This window comes from Stegodyphus dumicola, chromosome 8 (genome assembly GCF_044657685.1).
Source record: "Stegodyphus dumicola isolate Sdum_Otavi_A_Nest chromosome 8, ASM4465768v1".
NCBI classification, from domain to species: Eukaryota; Metazoa; Arthropoda; class Arachnida; order Araneae; family Eresidae; genus Stegodyphus; species Stegodyphus dumicola.
The window spans coordinates 68083080-68107298 of NC_140775.1; the positions used below are offsets into that span (position 1 = coordinate 68083080).

Sequence of the window (24219 nt, forward strand, 5' to 3'; positions counted from 1 at the left end):
GCTTAAAGCGATTATCATAAGTATGAAAGTATTTTGTAGATAAAAGTAGTATCATCTTTACCAGAAAAGTGCATTGTGCCTTTTTGTGCATTGTTCATCTAGTATATTATACATTGTTCATTACATCACCTGTAACCAATATCCTCTCATAATAAGAATCAAACTCCCAATATACTAGCAAAATCAAATCCCACATGTTTATCTTAGTTACATAAAGGCCCACCAAGCGGCCGAGCGGTAAAGTCGCTGAACACTGGTAGTTCGGTCCGAGGTTCGAATCCCGCAAACGGGCTGGCTGCATGGGCGTTTTCGTGGTTTTTTCCCATGTGTAACGTGTATACGAGCCAGTTTCCCTTACAAAGTCCTCCACGAAGGCATCCCGCCCCTTAGGCAGATAGATAGCCCTAGTGTGCTTTGCCATAATTAAATAAACCAAACCAAACTTAGTTACATAAAAATACAAAACTTTCAGTGCAGCGATGTCCAAAATATCAACTGTATTGCATTTACGTAATTCAATATCGTAATGGGTATACCCAACAGCTTGTGTTATGTTTTGTAATTTTTCCCAGTTTTATGTTAATATCCTTTTTTATCATCCTATCTTTAAAGTTTTATTAATTTCAGTGAAACAAAATTCACACACTGTGATCCTGGAGCTTCAAAAATGCGATTTTCCCAAAAGTTTGAGAAAATTATCAAATCTTGCCACCTTGGCGACAATTTTTGTTGCCAACGCCGATTAGGAGGAGTTTTGTTCATATCCTGGATTCTAGTTGAGTTATTTTCACAATTTAAATGTTGTTGGATTAAGAATCACAAAACCAAGAATTCTTTGCAATACGCATGTGCTTATATTACATGGCCACCTATTCAGTTGCACACAAAAACACAACTAAAATGTTTTACTTAAATGCAGAAATTCAACAAATAAATAAATAAAACAATACTGGCTATTTTAACAATCATCAATCAGATGCATCCTATTTGCTGAATCTATTTATAGAAATTTATCTATTTACAGAAGATATATGTATTTACAAAAATTTACAATAATACGTACTTTTAAATTCAACTGAGAAGATATTAGTTTTTATGTTATATACTAGTAAGCCCGCGATTATATAACGAATCGAATAACCAACAAAAGTACCTGTGTCCTCTCCAACGTTCAGTCCATGTTTCTAATCACCAATGATGTGTCTCGAATAATTTTTTATGCGTTAATATTATTGTTGATTGGACAGAGAAAGAACTAAACTTTTTTTGCTTTTCAACCATCTCTCTCAGACTGTTTTCGATTACTCTCTTTTCGAAAACATTGATCAGCTGAGTGCATCCATGCTATATACATTTTTTCTCTACACCCCCTTTTTCTCTCTTCGCCATTTTGAATCATATTAACTAAGATACTGATGTCACTGCTAATGATGGAAATAATACTTAAAATAACAATAAATAATAAGTAAACTATAACTAAAGTATGCAACTCATGATTCAGTAGGGGGTTCTAGTTTGTCTTATCATTTACTTATTAAATGGTGTAGTTCTCTTTATACATTTAGCTTTTGTGGTGTAAAATATTTATTTTATTTATTTTTACTTAACCCCACTAGCAAAATATTTTTAGTTATGTTTCATCTAGTGCAGTACCGTTACGAGAATATCTTGATTCACCAAGGCTATCCACGAATTAAAGAAATTCTGAGAACCTTTTGGATTCTCAGATTTTTTTCAATTAGGGTAGGAGTTTTATGCAGTCACATTCTGTGTGAAAATTGCCTCTGCATTCAAGTTCTGTTTACCAATATTCTTTTTGAACATGAAAACCTTTGGATTAATTTTTTTTTCAACGAGCTTAGGAGTGTCACACAACCAGTTCTCTCAAAATTCCTTTTGCGTTCAATTTTTGCTTTTCGGTATTAATTCTAAACGTGTTGTAGCATCTACTATTTTGTCACAGGATATGATATTTTCATTCATTTACATATTCTGTTCTTTGATATTTACATACTTAGTTTGAACCATACTAAATAAGTACTCAACATGAAGATTGATTTTCAGTCCAAATGGGTGTTAGCCCAGAATTGCTATTAGTCTTGAAACAACATTTTGTGTGGAATCACTAGAAACGGTTGTATCATTTTTCAAATTTTTGCCACCAAATACTGTCGCCCTGCATTTTATTTAAACATGTTAAATAATGAAGAATGTGCATAAATATATGTATGTTTCTCGCATTGTGAAAAATCAATGATACCTAGAGCCATCAAATTTTCAATAACGTAGTCGTCACTCGAATATGGGCACCTTGAAGCTTGAATTTTGAGTTTCAAATTTGTTTTAGTATTTGTTTCATATTTTGGAAAATTTTAACGAATTTTTGATTAAGAAACTGAACGATTTCAAAGTGAGCAGTGGCTGCACACTGTACAGAATAAAATATGTTTTATCTCTAGCACTCGAGATTGCCTATCGGAAATTCTAAAGATATGCTGTTTTTAAATATTTTAGCCCAAAAAGGCCTGAGCCCAAATGCTCTCGAAACGTGTATGTATGTGTAAATGGGCGTAATATAAAATCTTAAAGCTCTGACTTTTCCCCAAGTTAAAGACTGTATCTCTGATTATAAAGAAAAGTATTGAATTTGATAACTCGCACGTTTTATACTGCAAAATTCACAATTTATGTTACCGTTCAAACGTTAAACTGAATCATATCACGAATATCTGTTTTCTTTTTTCCCCTCATTTTATCTCGAAGAAACCGATTGGTTTAAACATAAAAACGTAATTTCCGAGGTATAAAGAAGATTTGAGAGTAATTTGTGAGTTCAGATTTTATTTACTGGATATTTTAAAACTATAAGGTTATAAATAAAAAATTTCATCAGAAAATAGTATATACTCGTATCGCCTGTACTTTGATGCCGTAATTAAAAAGGTAAATTAGCTATGTTGTTTTTGCCATTATTTTCGTACAGTTTATATAAATATCGCGAAAGCATATTATTAGTTCCAACATAACCCATATTGCTTCTTAGGAGAATGTGATGAATTTTCCTTTTTTGGTAATCATATCATCGTTCTTAAATATTATAACTTCTTTTTTACCAAGCGTGAAACAGTTACAAATTCTTGGAATGTGTTTGGGATCGCAATCAATTGCAATCATAAAGAGAGCGGTTTTCCAGTTCTTGTATATTTCAATATTCAGAAAATTACAGCTTATTATTTATCTGTTCCTGAAGTATAGTAAAATGTTTCCATTTGGGTGTACTTAAGTCCAGACGTCTGACTTTTACAGACAAAATGAGTCACCTGAGAATTCCTGCAGCACTGAGATTTATGTTATTCGTATAGTTTGTTTTGAATATTTTTTTATTTACTTTCTAAAAAAAAAAAAAAAAAAAAAAAGACAGATTGTTTTAAGAGGAATTGCCTTCTTTTTTTTAAAAATGGATTTTTAATATTTTCCTTTTCTAAAAAACAGATTTAATTTCATTTGTTAGTTTTAATATGTGGTTTGTTTAATGCTTTCTTGAATAAATAATCTAAATGGTAGCAAAATATTTATACTCCTGGGGGTGACTCCGTAATTCTTAACCTTGTACGTAGTATCTCGAAAGGCTGGCTGTTCAGTCAACATATAAATTGCAGCATAGAAATTGCGCACTGAAGGTTTAGGTACAACCTTTCTTTCATGAGCTGAAAATAAATTCAACTAATGTTAGCTTCAGTAAACATTTTTATTTATGATAATGATGAAGAAAACAATTTTTAGAAATTTCAGAGTCTCGGCTATACGTAGGTCTAGAAATGGAACTCGAAGATGCCTGCAATTGCAAACAAAGCCATATTATATAATTCGGTGTCTTCTGATATCTTTGCTGTTTACTAGTCGAAAATAATTATAGAAATGAATTTCTTGCTCAGAAACATACTATAATAACTTGGCAGGTACATACGGCTTGAAAATATATATATATATACATATAATTACAAAATTATTTTTGAATACTAAAAATAATTTTGTATATTTATAATAATAATTGTGTATAATCATAATAATAATTGTGTATAATTATAATAAAATAATTTTGTATATTTATAATAATAATTGTGTATAATTATAATAAAATAATTTTGTATATTTATAATAATTTTGTATAATTATAATAAAATAATTTTGTATAATAATAGTATGTGTATGTGTGTTTGTCTGTGTAAGATAAGAAATATAAAAGCAGACTTCTAATTTTAATTAGCAAATAGCCCCTTTATTTTAATTTAGGTATTTCCTTTTTCTGACCTAAAAATAGTTACTATTTATAACATACCAATCTAAACTGCGTTATTTCAAAATTAATCCGTTTCACGCCATCTTACGTAATATGCAGCAATGTAAGTATATTATATGTATCAGATTAAAGATTTCAGGGACAACCGAACCTTTTAACCCTCTCCCACGCTTCTGTTGAAAAAAATGCGCTGCTTTGCTTGCTTGCTTTTCCATATTCTACGTTTAATTTGTTTCTATATTTTGTTGCTATATACGTTGAGAAAGATTTTTCACACTTTTAATTTCCGTTCTTCCGAATGGGATTAAAATGTTTCCAGCTGTGTGAGAAATTTTGGGTATTTTGAATGAATCTACAACCAAAGTTTTAGGAGTTGCTCTTCCTGAAATTTAGATTTTAACGTCGAATCTTTTCTGACATGTCTATAAGTTTTTCACTTTCCAGGCAGGTCTTCTGCTTTATCGTAGTACAGTAGAAATCCATTTATCCGAATCAGTTGAGACCGACCCCATTCGGATAATTGGATTTTTCCGAAGAAAGGGTCTACGAACACTTTAATTAATTATTGTATGTTCTGTATGTTGAAAATGGAATGAAAAAAAAAAACTATTTTTAAAGAAAAGAGGTTTTAAATTAAAATGAAAAGACAACATTTATACGTACATGTTATCTAGCATATTGTACAGTACATACAAGTGCTGAAAGATATTGTTTGCTGAACATCTGGTCAAAATAAGCTGTTTAACTATCTTCATGCGTTTTCGGGCAGCCAAGTCGCGCTTCCGCTTGACAATGAATGAGAAGTTGCATGTGGTCACACTCGGGCTGACACTCTATCCACTTCAGCGCAGTTTCGAGGCCGGCAAATGCTTCACTAGCTTATGGTCCCGTGTCTACTTCAACTTCGACATTAAGATCATATTCTCGACACTTTCTTCTCTCACACTTTCAATAAGTTCATCATTTAGAATTTGAAACTTAGGGTCTGACGAATCACACACTATCCATTTTGCTGTATCCTCAGCACTCTTTTGAACATCCAGGAATTTTTGAAGGAATGTTTCTTAATTCCTCAAGTGACGCATCATACTCATCTTCTCCTGCCTCTTTTCTTTCCTTTTCCTGAGCTTCTTTTTCCTTTTCCTTCTCTTCTTCAGGTGATTGTGAAACTTTGAAACCCATTCGGATAATTGGAATTGTACTGTACTTGAATAAATTTTTTATCCAGTCATGCTTAGTTTTTTTCCTTCAGGCCGCCCAGACGGTATAACGGTTAGGGGAGCCTGATTGCGATATCGAAGGGCCTGGGTTCGAATCCTGGAGATGACATGGATGCAAAATTGTTTGTTCCTTCATGGAAAGGTAGCGGTGGCCGCCTATTAGGTGCCTTCGCAATAAAAGGGCCCCCACTTCTTTCCTTAGTAGTGGCCAATGCCGTTATAGGCAAGTGACAGCCATTGGGGGATGGGGGATTTTTTTCTTCTGAAAAATAGCCTCTTATAGTTTTCTTCAATTGAAATGGTGCTTCGTATATAATTTTTAACATTGTCAAAATCAGTTTATTTTCCGTTAGATTGTCTACAGTGTTCTAAAACTGTTTAGTTTTGCAAAGCATTGCACCTCATTCTGTTCGGCTTATGATGATCATATATTAAGTTTTAAAATTAATCTGTGACTAAATATATGTTTCTGTGTTTAGTATTTTTAAAGTAAAATATATGTTTTGTATTTAATAAACATTAATCAATTAGTATGAATGCTTTATAACTTTATACTTTTTCTTTTGACTCTAAGCCTGGGAACACAGTTTGAAGATCACTACTTTAGACCAAGGGTGGGCAAATGCTTTTAACCTCAGGCCAAAAAGATCTTTTTTAGTTCATCATGCGGGGAGGGCCGTTGCAAAGTGCCGATGGTGCTTGTGTGCCGATCTTTTGCGCTCCCTCTATTGTTTGCCAGGACGCTACGGGGCGGGAGAAAACATTCCACTCCGGTAGAAATTTAAAATGAATATTACAATTAAGTTTACTTTATACATTCAGTTTCATTTTTTAAATTTAAATTAGTCCCAGGCGGTGAACACGAGGTCACAATGGTTCGCTGACCAAATAGTGAAATATTAAATGTACACGAAAAACTAGAAGTTTTAGCTTAGATTGACCGCTTAGCATGTGCATACACGCTGTAGATATAGGTGCGCTCTCGTGCTACTGATTTGGGTAGTTTACTTACAAAATCAGATAGAAAATAAATGAAAAATCTCCTTGCACAGGATTTCATGATATAAGAACTGCATTTGGCCTGCAGCCCGGATATAGCCCCCCCCCCCTGCTCTGTTGATATATATATATTTTCATTCTTTATAACAAGGCATCAATTTTAGTACTTTCGCACATTATTCTCGGTTTGACTGAATTTATTAGATTGCTTATATGTTGTTACAAGACTGGAATCTGATTCCAAATCATTGAGGTATTCTAAAGAGCTACACCATAGAGATGGATATTTGGAAACATGCATTTTCATCGCACCAAAGATATCTGCTCTGCCTGCATAGCTAGGAGAATAATTTTGAAGCGTTTTATCGATTCCCATAGTTTCGTGCATCCACGGTTCAGAATTTTAAATGGATTTTTAAAAATTTAGGGTTGCACTAATAAAGTTCTTTCCAGATTTTTCATCACTTTTATCTAAACTAATACTGATGAAAAATGCGGAAATATGTTCATGATTTCTGATTACATAAATTATTATCACAAATAATAGTTTATATAGCTGCTGATAAAAACATATAAAAGAGTAATCAAGTTTATCTGCTGCGGAGGTTACAAAGATGAAGAGTGTATGCTTGAGACCGAATTTAAATTATTTTAGATTACTAACCATTTCGTTCAAAAAATAATGTAAAACTAATTTTATAGATCTTAGACATCGGAAAGTCCGATTGAAACACAGAAAGCAGCTCATGAAATTTCAAACTGGTCAATTAAAAAAATCTTTACAACTTAACTAAAATAATATGCATCATTTTAAAAGTACTTTTTAACTTTTTCATATTATTCAGTCTAGATCTTACATAATTGAGAACGATATAATGTGTTTAATTTACTAAAGCCACTGTGCAAAATATTTTATTAATTTATTTGAAAAATGTAAAATACCGTCAACTCCCGACTAATCAAGCAAATACCGAGAATGACGCCACAGTTCACTTACAGACAGAGTTAATTATAAGGCAGTTAAAATAAAATTAAAGAAAGAGAAATAATCCAGATTTTGATTAACAGAAAAACACTAATAACAATTTATTTGTATCTTCGATAAATTTAAACAGGAGAATACGCTCATTTAATTTGTGCGAATTAAAGCAGTATTCAAAACAAAAGTACACTGCAAATAATAGAAAAATATATATTAGAAATAGAGAAACTAAGTTATCTTTTACAAGAGAACTTGAACATTGTCATTAAGTTCAAACCCACGTAAAAAAATCGGTTAGAACATTTTGTCTTTTATTATAAAAGTCCATGTATTTCGGATTATGTAAAATTAAATTGAGTACTATCTCTTCTTTTTCTATATAAATAAAGCGTAAAGTATTTGTTGTTGTTGTGATTAATCTCGTTTGTCTGAAATCAGAGCAAGTCCACGAAATTCATCGTGGTAAGGAGTCAAAATGACGCCTGTCGTTGGCTAGAGCCTTGGGCACCATACATGTGATAGTACGATTTTGCTCTGTAGCCACCCCTCTCCGATTTTGAAAGAAAGCAGCTCTTCCTATGTAAGGATTACGTTAATTTTTGTTAACAGTTAAATTTTGAGTTAAACTTCCTTTCCTATCGCTTCTTAATTTTAATTTACCACTTCTGGCCAGAACGTAGTTTTAGAATCACATCTGAATGCTAATGAGGAAGAGCGGTATTTAACCGCGAAGTTCTACAGTCTTAGTGAGAGAGATACCAGATATTCTGACTAGCACGCGTCCGCCTTTTTAGGATACTCTCTCGTAAGCTATTATTACGCTCGGCCGTACTTTAGGCTCTTGATAGCTTCGCAGTCAGTTAGCGTTAAGGGGCCAACTCTGTTAGAATTTTAATAGTTTCGGCTCTATCTCTTTAGTTAAGATTAGTTTAGTTTAATTCTTAGTCTCTTTAAGTTCAAGCTCAAGTGTCGGCTTTATTGTACAACTCCAAGACGGAATTCTCTTAAATCTTATTTTGAATAATAAATGGTCTTTTAACCCTTTCCAAGTTTATTCACTGTCTCACGAACTCAAGCTATTATTCTCTTACTAAATCTTAAGATTCTTCACTTTCAACTGTAACTTAGAATTACACAGTGAGGAATCCTACACCCCTACCACCGATCTCTTGGCTTACTGCATATTTACAGCGCCCATATGCCGCACAGACATTATACATTTACAAAAATCCATGCCTTCTCCGGGATTAGAATCCGGGTCTTTCGGTACGGAAGTCAGAGTCACTAACTACTTTTCTGATTAAATGCCGCTTAAAATATTTAACTTTTTCTTTCAAATTTATGCTGCTGTTAAATGAAAAAATAAGCTGTTTAAAGCAATAAACACAAATTCATTTCATATGTTATGAATTATTAGCCGTATCAGTGAAATTATACTAGCTGGATTATTAAAATCATCTATATATGCAAAGAAGAAGATTGCATGTTTAATATTTATGTGCGTGATAATTAATTCAAATCTACAATGTTTTTCAAATTTTCTACATAAAATTTTGTTTTTTTATTCATCATGACTACCACTACTTTAGAAATTGATGTTGAGTTCCCTGGAAAGAAACTTTTTCGATGGGCGATGGATAATAAACAGCCTGTACAGCTGATGCTTAAAGAACTTGGTGATCTTCAAAATGCATTAAAGGCTGGCAAGCCGGTTAAAGACAAGCGTCAGCTCGCTTTCCCTAAATTAAAAAAGATGCTAAAAATTGAAGGTCTGAATGTCATTGATTCTGAAGGTTCATCTCATTGATTCTGAAGCTAAGAAGATGGAAAACTCTAATTCTGATGTTTCCCAGAATTTGGAACGTAAAACTGATTACTCTTTTTCTCGAAAACGAAAGAAATACAAGAAGCCTCTCAAGCGTGCAAGCTTAGCTACTACAAGTAATAAAGCATCTACTGAAGAAAACGTTTGGATTACACCTTCGAAATGTGCAAAAAGGTTTACAGCTCATACCAGTTCTAATATCACTAATATCTTAAGTATCTGAACCTGCAACGAAGGTAACCTCTCCATTGAGAAGAAATTCTACTTCTACGCCGAATAAATTCGACGCTTTGAATTCTGTTCTCGATTCAGATGATAAAATGGATTTCATGGAAGTTCCATCAACCAAAGCTGATCGCATCTTGGAAACTCCTAAGGATTCTGTTGCTGACTGTAAAAAGAAGAGACTACCACCGATTATATGTCCAAGATCGGAGGTTACTTAGAAAGAAATAAGAACTTTGTTTTCGAGTAACGGTGTCAAAAATTTTACTGGTAGTCTTAACAGAGAAAAAATCATCATTACCTTTGATTCTGCTCTTAATAGTGATGGAGCTTTAGCTGTATTTATGAAAAACGAAGTTCAATTTAGTACTTCTAGAACAAAAGCCGATACTTCGATCAGAGTTGTGATCAGAGGATTAACCGAAGATTCCAGCATTGATGAAATCAAAACTGTACTTTGTGAAGCTGGTTATCTTGTTTTGAAGGTTACTCAATTCACTAAGAAAACCAATGATGTCGTGACCAAGCAACCTGTTTTCTTCGCCTCCTTAAAAAGAGATGACACTGGACGTAGCATTTACAAGAAGCGTAAACTCTTAAATCTTAGAGTGAGTATCCGAAAATACCGTAGCAATCGTAGCTACATGATGTATTTTAGATGTCAATGTTTTGGCCATGGACAAATCTTTTGTAATAATCAACCAAGATGTGGCAAAGGCAATCTTACGTATACATGTACTCTTCCGAAAGATGACAAACCCACTTGTGTCCTATATGGCGAAAATCACGGGGCCTCTCTTTTTAAAGGTTGTGAATTTTATCGTAAAATTCGTATGAATCTTACGGCGTAGGATTTGAAAGCTCCTACGCCGCCCGATGACTGTAACAAAGTTGTTTCATCACTGAAAGTTTTTTCTGCTATGACTAACGTACCGGAAAATTCCCTTGAACTCTCAGACATGAACTTGTCAGAAATTTGTTAAATCTGAAAGGTATTGTCAACAGATTACTTACGTTTGTTGAGCAATTCAAGAAAAAGAAGACTGCAGCGGAAAAACTCAAGCTAGCACTGTGCTTAATTGAACTTCCAGACGGCTTGGATGTTTAATTTTCCATCTCCTTATGTAAGATGGCTGAACTAGTTAAATCTATACTCGACAGATGGCACCACATTACAGTGACTTTTCATGATGTCTCGCTTTGCTCCGCTCTGTTTGGTTTGTGGATCCTCCTTCTCCAGCTTCCTCCGATTTCTTTAAGGTAAAAAATGACATCTTAGGAAACTCTTATGGTGATGCGCTTTTAGGCTTCATTCTCACTGAGCCACCAAAATTACACTTCTGTGTAATAGTTCCGGCGATATGTTTGTAAGTTAAAAAATGAATAAAATGTGACGCTGTTAAGTGAACCTAGGGCCAGAGTATCGCTATGGTAAACAAATAGAGTGAATTTTAAAGAGTGCATTTATTCTGTTGTGGTTTATGCTCTATCGACGAAGTAAATTTAATTCAATCCAATCCAAGTTTAAATAAAATGCAACAAAAATGCGTATATTTTAATATTCCGTACAAGGAAGTCATGTGGTGTACACATCAGATTTTGTAATTTTTAAACATCAAAAAATAAATATTGAGTTTAGAAAGACGACTGAACATTACAAATTATATTTATAGAGGCCTATTTAATGGGGATTCGCAGACTTCAATGGATGCCTGTTTTAATAAGTAGTGTACACGCACTACTTATTAAAACAGGAGATTATTAAATAAAATTAGTGCAAAGTTTTATGTAGCTTTGCTTTCGCTTTACAGGATAAATCTATTTTCTGCATTTTAAAATTATGTGATTTTCATTAATTAAAGAAAAATTACAAAAATTGAGGCTTACTCAAGAAGTTACATGTAAAATTTAATGAAACTGAACCATAGTATACAGCACATAGTAAGGTACAAAACTGCATGAAAAGAAATTACCAGACACTTATGGTGTTATGGAAATTAGCATATCTATATGTAAATAAAATAAAGAATATGTAAAAGATTAAATTAACAGCGTAAATTAATTTCCCTTCTCTATTCTAAAAATAGCAACATCTATTTGCACTGCGTCATTTCGAGAAAAATCTATGTCATATGACTCTTACGTAATTCTGGTGATTAAACTTAACTAAAACTCAAGCAGCCAATAATAATTTTAGAGCAGTTTTAACTATCCAATCAAAATGCTTTAAAAACCAAAACTAACTTAGTCTGACTTGAGATTTCATCCTGAACATTACGCACTTGCTCCCTATGCTTTGGCCTGGCCGCATTGCAGTCTGTCTGCTCTTTCTTTCTTATTGCAAATTTATCACAAATTTTGTTAAAAATTTTTAAGGGTAAAATGTTAATTTGCGATCCCGTATCAATAATACTGGGAATTTTGTTCTGTCCAATTTGGACATTCACTTTAAAGTAATATCATTTTTTAACTTCTCTTTTAGGAATCGTGTTATAATTAATAGCAGGGTAATTGTGGATATCGAATTGACCGATACGGATACTGTAGAGGTCGGTATTGCACTTGTTGATAATTAAAAGGTCTCACACTACGAAAACTTTGATGAAGAGTGGCTTGCACTGGCCTGGGATAATAGCACCTCGGAGCAGTTTGCCTTGGAGAAACAAATTGGTAATTACTATTTTCTAGACCATCCAACGGCATCTGAACTGGAAACAGTTTCCTAGCAAGAGTAATCCAGTCTTTCGGTGTATCTATTTTTTGCACTGTTAATAGCATTCTTTGAGACTCAGGAAGTCCTTCCGTAAGTGCTCCCACCATTGTGGATTCTGTTAGTTTCAAGCTGGCTCCTAATTTCAACTTATTACGAAAATAAACATCAATGTTATTAAATTTCTCGTATTTTAAAGACACAAAATCACCAAAAGTAACAGATTCCGATGTTGTGAAGTATGTCTCGAAAATATCCTTTATGTTGTTCCAGTCTTTATCTAAACAATCACGTAAATAGAGGGCTAAAGCCTCTCCTCTAATACACTCTGAGAAAACAAATTTCTTTTCCTTTTCTGGAATGTTCTTTGCGACACATTTCTCTTCAAACAGTAGAAGATATTTGTCTATTGGAAAATTTGTACTTGTGCCGTCAAAAATAGGGAATTGAAATTTCGCTGTATCCACAATAGCTACGGATTCTTGCTTATCATTTGACATTTTTGCCGTTTTTGAGCGTGTTAGCATTCCAATCAAAAAATCTTGAATTTAAGAGTTCGCATACACATCAATTTGAAACACTAAAATCAATCACTTTAGAAGCACTTGATAAAACGCATAACTTTGGAGACGAGGGAAAGCACTTAAGCATCACCGGAAAAGAAGCAAAAACATCAGACGATCACACACTGTCCTTGAACGAATTTCACCGCGAAATGCGTGTAAGGCAGTAGTAGAAGAGTTTCCCGATGAATTAATCCTACCGGCTAATTAATAACTGTAATCTTTTCAGTTATTCCAACACATCGTGGGTGAATGATGAGGCTATTCCATTACACGTTTTGGCAGATGATTGACGAAGCTGGGATGATTGAACCACGGACAAAAGGACTTTCCACTTTTAACAGCATATCTTTATTTTAAATTAGAGCAGATGATTTTTCCAGATGAAGTTACTCAAATAACTTATTCAGTAATTGAACTATTAGATACGTCTGACTTTAAACTTTAATACGACATAGCGTTCTAACAAAGAAAGAGTATTCCCCCTTCAAGAAGAAAAAAGCGTAGCGAAAGAGAAGCCTTTTTAAAGAAAAAGCGTAAAGCACTAGCAAATGAAAAAGAAAAACATAAATCATAAAATTTGGATTCTATAAAAGTATAATTTATAAATACCAATTTTTTAAAATAAATAAAAAATTTTTAGAGTTCTATTGAATTTGTCAGCATTTCAGTCCAAAAGTCTTTTTATTTTGAGAGTTCACATAATCATATTTCTTCAGGGAAGGTTCTTGTTATCACAGAATATCACAACATAAAACTTTTACATAATCATTACTTAAAATTAAACGTAATGCACATAAATATTTATGATACTAATTTCCATACTGATAAATTATATTTTAATACCATAAATATAATAGGAGTAACAGTTTTATAAATTATGATTTCACCGTTACTATCTTTCATTTACAATTCCTGATTTCACGAAACTGGAAGGCCTCGCAATACTTCTAAACAAACATATCCATCAGTAGGGCTGTCCTCTTGAGCTAACCAGTGTGTGTGTCTGCACTGGTGGCCCAGGGTGCCTAGGCAGTTACTTGTAAAGGCCTCCGTGCCTTGCATAAGGTAACTGGCTTTTGAGAACTGCACTAATACATTCCACAATTAAAAAAAGTATAATAATATTAAAAAATTATCACACACATAAAATGAGAGCCTCCAACATTATCTTACATTAAGAGGGTAAAAGGAACAACTGAACAGAGGTAATTACAGGCCTCTGTTTTAGGAACCCAGTACATCCTCATCATACTCTAAACTTACAAATTTTTTACATCCACTCCATTTTTAGAATAATTATAAAATTCGTATTCAAAATTTTCAACAAAATTTCAAAAATAAAAAAAACTTAACAGCCTTCCCTAAAAATAATTAAAAATCTAAGAATTACTTACTTACTTTTCTAAATTATTAGAATTCAAATTTCTAATACCATTAAATTATATTTCATCATATCAAAGTGTTACGGTTTTTAATATCCAATTTAAAAACAAAAATCAGTTCCCAATGGAGATTTAATTACGCAAAAGCAGAAGCGAAAACAATTTTCTGGCACCTACTTCAATTGTAAATTTAATTCTATAACTGGGAAAGAACAACCTAATTTATTCTCATAAGAGCCATATTAAGATATGCAGTTCGATGACCCTGAAAGCACTGGAATGATTTGAAACGTTGGCACTTGGAAAACATTCGTCATTCTACAATAAACAAACCCTGGATTAATTTTGAAAGGCTGGCACAAGATTTCATTTTTAAGCACTCGTAGTAAATCTGATTCGATTTTTTTTTTCACATTTTCATATCCCTGTTCAGTTACGACGTTGCACTTGTTAAATCACCGCATATGCGCACATAGATTGACGAAGCCGTAAATATCTTGAAAATTAGAGCATGAAGGCATTAATTAACGAATTCGCTTTTACAATCGTAGCCACAGTTTGGATGATAACACTTCTGTGAAGAACAAGCACACTTTGATAACTTTTTTTTTTTTTTTTCTTCTGAACATTTAAGAGATGGCGGTACACTTCGTTTTCACTGACGTTAGCACTTTTGGACTTGCAGATACTCGATTTACATTATGAATTTCCGTTACACATGAAAGTAATCTCAAGTCAGACTGAGTTAATTTTGGTTTTTAAAGCATTTTGATTGTATAGTTAATATTGCTTTAAAAATATTATTGGCTGCTTGAGTTTTAGTTCAGTTTAATCATCAGAATTACGTAAGAGTAAATATGTAAGTAGAATTACGTAATATGACATAGGTTTTTCTCGAAATGACGCAGTGCAAATAGATGTTGCTATTTTTAGAATAGAGAAGGGAAATTAATTTACGCTGTTAATTTAATCTTTTACATATTCTTTATTTTTCTTACATATATAAAATGAGCAAATCGGATGTCTCAGTTTGGTATAGGAAAATTGCCTTCAATATGGACTTTGATCTCACCTAGAAGCAACGCAGCACATACAGCGATGTGTGATGCTGTCAGTTATACGGTGTATTAATTCCGGGAGAAGTGATAGACGTTGCTTTTGCAAAGCACTTGCAAGGGTCTGAACAGGGCGATTGAGAGCTGTTGTACGTTTTCCTAAAGTATCCCAAACATGCTCGATAGGATTCAGGTCCGATGATCGAGCTGGCCACACCATGCGCTGAATTGTTTGCTGCTGAATGTAATCACATTGAGAGCCTCCTATTTCCCCTGTATAAGGGAGCACATAAGGCATACACGAGGTACTGTTAACATTATAAGGTACTTATAAAGGATACTTATTGCACTAATGTATTGTACAAGTAGATTGCCATCACTTTCTTTTTCTCAGTCACGTAGAAGTAAGAATATTAAATTTGAAACATGTTAACAATGCAGAAATAGTTTGTACTGTGTAGCATCATATAATATGCCAAAAAATGATACAGCAATAAAACTCGTGCTTTCTTGCCTTAGCTGTGAGTCAAATCCGACATTCGTATTTGTAAACTAACTTTTGAAATTCAGTTGTTAATTATTATTACTCTGATTAGTGGATGAATATTAAATTCGGCCGAATTGGAAATGAAATACTATCTCTATATCGTGGCTTCCAGTTTAGCGCGCGCTTTGTAACTTGTAATCCTTATATTTCTACAGCTTTGAAAAAGTGCTTTGGACCTCAGTAAATTGTGCGTAATTAAACTTGCACGTCCACAAATGACAGATATTTTAGCATGAATATATATTCTATGAACAGCTTTTCCCCTCTCTTTTAATAGCTGCGCACAGTTTGCGCTTTAGTGTATCAGATGCTTAGTTTCATTTCAAGGTGCACATTCAGAGTGGGCTGAATATTAATGGCGTAAATTAGTGTATATAGAAACTCAGCTCCATCCCTTCCTAAGAATGAACTGACCAGAACATTGAACATTAACCAGGATAATTAGGTACCTAACTTTAGCCTGCAGAATACATTGAATTCTAAGCATGTGAGATAGCATATTTCGTAACTTAGTTTCTTTGTTTCGCTCATTACTTTCAAGTGGGATGAATGTTGAACATGCCGAACTAGTGTATTTAGGTTTTGAATTTCATTTTAAATTTTTGTTTCAGAATGGGCTGAATGCTTTGCACCTTGCAGCAAAAGAAGGCCATGTAAGTGTTGTCACAGAGCTGCTAAAAAGAGGAGCGAACGTGAATGCTGCGACAAAGGTAATAGACTGAATTTTTATTTTTTATTTTGCAGTTTAATAAATATTATATTCTTTATACTAAGATGTTATGTTGACCTTGCGTTTGCTTTATCGGTATATTTCTGATGTAATATGTTGTCTAAACTGATAATATGTTGTCTGTTGTTGATGATTTAAAAGCTTAAATTATTATCAAATCTAAAAGTATCTTAAAATTGTGTTTAATGATATACTTTTTGCATAAGAATGTTCAAAATACATGCATAATTTTCTAAAGATTAATCATTTATATGCTGTACTTTTCCCTTATCCATTTCAATAAGATCTGTATATTAATTTTGGTATTTGAGAATTAAGTATTGGGAAAAAAATCACATTTTCATAATCAGTTACATAATTGGCAATTAAATGATGATGAAGCTTCAGATTAGTCTGCGGCTTCAAATATAGCTGAGAATTGTGTATACTGTACTGTGTTAATTCTTCATACGGAGCAGTACCTTAATGGAAAAAAGCTGAAGATTTCAACAAATCGAGAAAAATACAGTTCAAAATTTTTACCATTATATTTCTTGTGTATTTCAGGTATTAATTTTTCCGTAATATTTCACACAATAAAGTATCATTTGATAATACTAAGAAATTTTGTGTTTATGTTTTAATAATGTATATTATATACATGTATACTATTTTAAGTTAGAATTCAACAATAATTCGCTGTCAACCTCACAAAAATGTTCTGACTGCTAATGTCAATAGACTGTCTATGATAAATTTATTATATATCTTTTTTGAACTTGGTGTATATGAGCCAGTTTCCCTTAGAAAATCCCCCACGAAGGCATCCCTCCCCTTAGGCAGATAGCCCTCGAGGCTTTGCCGTAATTAAATAACCTAACCTAACCATAACCTTTTTTGAACTTGCATAAATTTACGAGTTAATAACGCTATATTACCTTTAAAACTGGCATTAATATCTCAAATACTTTCAATAGACTGAATTTATACAACCTTTCGAATGAAAATGTTTAGTAAATACTTAATCGAAAATTGGGATATTAAATAATAAAACGAAAATATGAAATATTCTAGCGAAGCAAACAGGGCCCATAACGTAACAAATTTTCATGAAGGGCATGCTGTTTAAAGCCAGATTTTTAAAAAATAATATTAATTAATGTAAGTTTGAATTACATATATCCAAAATTGGCTATAGTATATGTATAATATATTACTAATTTTACATAACGTAAAATAATGAAATGCATATAATCACCAAATTTAATTTTCTGATTCTAAATAAAAAGACGATTCAATGTTATTGTGCATTGAAGTACTATATCTACAATGTGTGTGGATGCAAGATGTATCTGTATGTATTTTTCTTGATATTTTCTGTTTCAAATGAAAGTGCATCGGAAGAATTATCATTTGCGTTTGGAAATATTTGCTTGTTTAGCAAACTATATTAACAGGACAGGGCAGGAACAAGTACAAGGGGCACCATATCGTCGCTATGAGCAGAAATGGTATTACCCCTGTTTTCTACATTTTCGTATTTTTTGAGAATTAAACAAGGTGACATGCAATGATACAGATGTTATACATTTGGATATACACAGCTGCATATTGTTACATTTGGTGATCGTAATGTTCATAAGTAGGTGAGATACAATAAAGTTCGTAATAATAAATAGATACAATATCATGGTATGGAGGTAAGGCACAGATATGAATGAAGACTGAAGGCACGTTAGAAGTGTGTGTTTGGTGGAGATAACAATGGCCCTCTGAAATTATTGCAGAATGAGAGGATTGAAGATTAAGGGTGGCAGATATTGAGTCTTTGTCTGTGGAAGTAGTCGATGATGTTCTTTATCTGACTAAATGCTTTGATTAGAAATCGCCTGAATTCTAGACCTGGGTTGCCTGGATGACGTATATGGTGAACAGACGTCATTGGACAGTTGAAGATGTAATGCTCTGGGTCTCCGTTGCTTCCGCAAATACATCTGTCAGAGGAGGCTTTGTGTCTGTTGTAGAAGTAGAGTGGAAATGGGCCGTGGCCCGAGATGTACTGGGAAAAGAAGTAGAATGAAAAAGTGATGTTTTCATCTACTTTTAGGGAGAAATTCATATGTTCCTCTTCCTTGCTGTCCGTGGTCTCACTGATGTTGTCATTGTGCATTTGCAAGTTGTTTCAACTTGCATTTCAATGCTGACTTTGGCCACGGCATAGAGATTGGAGTGCCTATTTGGTGGATAGCTGCGTCTTTGCATTAATTAATCAATAATTAATTTTAAAAAATTTAAAGTCAATTCCTACTTAGGTCAACAAAGAAGAAATTTTAAAAATACAAATATACAAAAATTTTTTTTTAATTAAAAATTTTTAAAATGTGAAACAACCGTATTAACATCAAGTGTCATCCACTAGAAGTTTAAAAAAATGTACTTGAACTTGAGTGAATGAATAAAAAGTATTTTATTAACGATTAAAAATTTGAACAAGATATAGGGACAGCGTGGCTAATAATAGGAATTTAAAAAAAAAATTAACATAAAACACAAATATTTACACTATTCTGGGTTAAGTACCAAGGATTAAAATTGAAACTTACTTTGAGGCCAGTGGGAAAAAAGTAAGATAAAATAAAAATAAAAATAAATAATACAATTACTAATGACTAAGCTTTAATTACTCTCCGACAAAATAGAATCTTACGTTTTTTTCCTGTAAACAAGTATTATATAGTATACATCCTGAAAATACTATAAAGATTTAGACAAGCGTACACAGACCGTAAGAAATAGATATATAGAAATATAATCTCAAGTTTTACGGCTTAACGCATCGGCATCCTCACTGAGTTTTCCTGAGTAATTGTGAAATTATATGGGTGAAGAGCAAGAGCGAATCGCATTAGTCGAGGATTAGTACTGGCATTAGTTCGTAATCAGATGAGAGGATTATGATCAGTTTACACAGTAAACTTCTGTCCATCTAGCTAATAGTGAAGTTTCTAGATACCGAAAACGAGGCTGGCACCTTTTTTGGTAATGCAGTATCTTTTTCCCACCTTTGAAAACTTCTTTCTCAGGAATATAATTGGATGTTCTTGTCTCTTGCTAAAGAGTTGTGCCTAGTACAACTCTCATTCCATGATCAGATGCATTGGTTTGTAGAATAAAAGGAATAGTAAAAATAAATAATAAAATTGTTGTAGAATAAAAGGAATAGTAGCTTTTACGAGTATTATCGGAGAAGTGTAGTTAGATTCCCTCCACCTCAGGAATTTTTACGTCACGCATTCGTTGAATTTCTCTTTTTGAAGTCTCATTTTGTCGATGTGACATTCGATACGGCTTGGATCTTACCGGCTTGATAACTTCAATGTCATGTTCTACGAGGTGTCATTCCTGAAACGGAAAAACTACGACTATTTATTTAATAATTTATGTAATTGATCTCTTTGTGGAGAGTCTAATAGTTTTTCCAAATTACTACTTTTAATAGCGTCAGAATAATCATAAACTTTAGGATTGGTATCAGTGTAAGAAAAATCTATTTCAGTATCAATCTGGTCAGAATCATTTTTGCTGCAAGGCAAATAATTGATTTCATCAGGTCTCTGATAATATAGCTTCAACATATTGATATGGTAAATTCGGGACTTTTCTTTCTTTCCTGGTAAGGTCACAATGTAATTTGTTTCGTATATTTTACTTTAAATTTTCCGCGGTCCCGGCCAGTGAACCCAAAATTTGAAACTTCCAACCCAAAACTTTGAAAGTAGTCAAAATCAACACCAAATCACCTGCCTTAAACTTTCGAAATTCTCGCTTTATGTTATTATAATCCCTTTTTTTCTTTTGATTTGTTGATCTTGTATTTACTCAACTGCTAGCCCTTGCCAATTCTTTTGGCGATTTATGAGTTTAAAAATATACTCGGTTACTAGTTGCTCCTCCTGTGGTGTATGTGTCCAATGTTCGTATAACAACATCTCTGGAGTACGCAAATTTTTTCCACTAGTTCTACGGACTAGTTCCGCAGGTGTGAAGCCCGTATTTTCATGCGTCACTGTTCTTAAGGCTAGAAAGGTCGATGGTAATACCTCTTCCCAATCAGAACCAGCCTCCAAACATAAAACGTTTAGTATTCTTTTATGGCACGATGAAATGTCTCCGCCAGATTAGACTGGGTGTAGCGTACCGAACTATGACTAACTTTAATACCGAAACTTTCAAAAAATTCGGTTGTCAGAGTGCTCATAAATAAAGCATAGTGCATATTTCTTTTCCTTAGTCGTGATGTATAAATGTCTGCATGTATCCATGTTTATTTTCGAAAATACTTCTGATATTACGGAGACTAGTTTGAGAGGTGGGTTTTTTTTTTTTTTTTTTTTTTTTTTTTTTTGTGTCTGTTAGTTAGGTTTACCCGCTTTTTTGACAAGGATCACAGCTTCGAACATAAACTTCCATTTCTTGATAACATTTGAGCCAAAACAATATCTCGCGAGATGATCTTTTAACTTTGTTACTCCCAGATGTGCCGAGATCTGCTCATGGCATAAACTTAATACTTTTGTTCGACACGTTTTGGGAACTCCCAATAATTTCAGTGCATTCCTTAAACGGTCTTCGTGACATTCATATAACAGCCAGTTTCCTATTTTGTAAACACTTTTCGGAGAGCTACTTTGCGATCCAACGCCGCTACGTCAAAAAGTGATTTTAAATTCTCACTTTCTCTTTACGAGTGAGACAACCGAGTCTTATGTATTGAAAAAAGTGGTAGTTCATGGTCCTCTGTGTCGGGCAGGAGCAATGTAGCGTCCTTCAGTTATTTTGTTCAGGACAAAGGGACGTTTATCTTTAGCGAGGGGCGGAATTTCCTTTTGGGGCTATAAAATAGTCACTTTCATTTCTTCCCTGACATTTTTCCGTATTTTCAGTTTCGGACTGACGGAGTTCTTGAATTCGAGTCTCCACCGCTTTCACTTGAAAGAAAGATTACTTCGATTAGATTTTTTTTCTAACTTTGCAGCCATTTGGTTCCTTAGCTCGTTTCGAATGACTACTGCTTTTGTTATTATCCTTGATCAAGCTCGTTTCGAATGACTAGTGCTTTTGCTATTATTCATCCAAATTTTCCTTCAATGTCGACGCATGCCAGACGTAAGCATGTCGGCGCTACATTAAAAGGCTGTTTCCAAACAGTTTCTCCTGTCAACATTGAAGGAGTCATGATTTTTTTTTGGCATATTATATCAATAGATGCTTTAGAATGCCACAACGCTGGAAGATCGGACCCGTTTACGTCAGCCACTGTTGTGTGTAGCGCTAAATAATCTTCTTCATTCTCATGCATTTTATTAACAATAGTTGGTGATTTGAATTCTTTCTATTCTTTTGGGTATTAAGGCCTTAAGTGATCGGTTGAGCCATCGGTATATCAAAATGATTCGGGAAGATTCCTTTTTTTAGGAGACATATCTAGTTTTCCCTCTAAATTTTATATATACTTCTGAGAATCTCTGAAGCTTGACTGCCTTTTATTGCCCTTTTGTGACTCCGAACTATGAACAGGAGTGACGTTTTTCTAGTATTCACGTACGGTTTAAGTCTTCTAATAACTCTGCTAATTTATTTCGAGACGCTATCTTCGACCATTCATCAATCAAATGCCGACGCACTTCGAAATTTACTCGACCCTTCATTTGAACCTTTATCATGAAATCTTTTAATTGTTCAGAATCTTTAATTACGAAGCCTGCGATCCATTCTTCAAAATAATCCCTTAAATCAAAGGCAAAATCTCTCCAAGTGGTTTGAGCTTTTTTTTTTTTTCGGGGGGGTGGAGAATTGAGTAAATTCGAAGCTAAATTTTTCTGTATTAAGTTTAAACCTTTTAAAAAGTATCCCTTTTACATAAGCGTAGTCATAAGCCTGCTTTTCTGGCTTATATCAAGTACAGCTGTAGTTTATATAAAAATATGTATAAATACTATAAAATATATGTATAAATATGTAATAATTAAACATTGATATAACAATAATTTAAAAATAAGATACTAAGGATTTCTAGTATTTTCCTTTAATACGTTCAACTGAAAACTTTTCAGTTCTTATAATTCTTACACAAACTAATGTTTTATACTCCTTAATGGAAAATCTAGTATTTAAAATATTCAAGACGACTTGGAAATTATATGTCAGAATACCAGCTAATATATAGAACCTTCAGATTTATACTAATTCTTTCTCTCTTACAAAATGAATTATATAAGCTTAATTTCTGCAGATCTCATCATCATTTCAGGCATTAATAGATCTATTAACACGAATTCAAATTCCTAAAATTTATGCTTTCTTTTTTGGAATACAAAATCAAAGCAACACATTTCTTTAAGATGTACAGAAAACAATATCTTAATTTCAGCAGTGTTCAAATTTCTAAAATTTATACTTTCTTATTTGAAACACAAAACCAGAGCAGCACATTTCTTTAAGCTTTACAGAAAACAGTGTCGGCTTAAAAATAAAGAATTACGTGAACTTGTATAAATTAAATTACAGACATAATTTAAATTATTTCATTGCCTCAACATAAAAAATCTAAGGTATTTACCCCCCCCCTTTTGTAGGCTTGGTGCCCTGGTTAAAGCCTGGAACCTGTAGATACTGTTGATCACAATTTAAAATTGTTATGGACGCTGATTGCCCACAATTTAAAATTTTTATCGATCCGGATAGTTCTGACACTTTAACGCACCTTTCACAATACACATACTTTCGGACATTGCTGGTCAAACATTTAAACACAATGCTTTAGATCTTCGGACGTTGACTGCCTACAAAACTTAAAATGAGCTTAATTTCAGACCCTGACACTCCTTTCTCTTCATTAAAATATTTACGGACTCTGGTGGTTTCATAAACTTAAAAATGCTAGAGATCTTCGGACATTGACTGGAAAACTAAGACCGGATAGAACATCAGCTCTCAGTTTTTAGATCAGAGTTGACTTTGGAGTATTGAAATATCCGTGAGAACTTTGCCTATTAAATGCACATTGCATTGCGTTGTGTCTAACGTTTTTAGTAGTTTGAAGTGGAAGTACTGATTGTGCTCTGTGATACTGAAAAGAGCTGTGCGAGCACTTTTGTGGAAAGTTCCAGAACTGTAAGGGGAAATAAATTTTATCATCGGTACTATGTGCATTCAATCCATTACGAACTCGTACGCATGCAACAATATATTTAAGTACTATTTAGGTTTTTTTTTAACTAAATGTACACGTTTTAAAGTACATTAAATTATTTACTTTGTAGGGTTTATATTTATTTTAACTAACATTTATTTTAAGTTTAAGCTATCTTTCCTGTCAAGCCTTTATTTTCCCCTGGAATTGCCAATGCCAGAGTATGTAAATTTTAGTAGAACGCGCAGAGTATTCAAATTTTTAGCAGAAGTAATTTTGAGTTAAATAGAAGGGAAACGAGTTTGTAAGTGTGCTTTCTTGATTCACGAGCGTGAAGGTTGCTTGGTAGAAGTTTAAGAACCGCGCGTTTCGGCCTGTGTGCCTACTTCGGCACTTAGTTGAATCTTTCAACTTCTTATTCTAAACGTTTGCTGAAATCTCAGCTGTATCTTAGAACGCGGTTAAGTTAGTCACGTTTATAGAGCCTCGTAGGTAGTGACTTGTTAT

The 24219-nt window shown here is 33.3% G+C and overlaps 1 protein-coding gene across 19 annotated transcripts in view; it reads left to right on the plus strand.

Annotated features, from left to right (window-relative positions):
- Positions 1-24219, plus strand: part of LOC118191434 (uncharacterized) — a 587182-nt gene that overhangs the window by 305617 nt on the left and 257346 nt on the right. For all 19 annotated transcript variants that reach the window (XM_085821953.1, XM_085821952.1, XM_085821944.1 and 16 more), the window contains exon 3: positions 16423-16521. In XM_085821953.1, coding sequence (XP_085678079.1) covers positions 16423-16521 — 99 coding nt within the window. The remainder of the gene's footprint in view (positions 1-16422; positions 16522-24219) is intronic.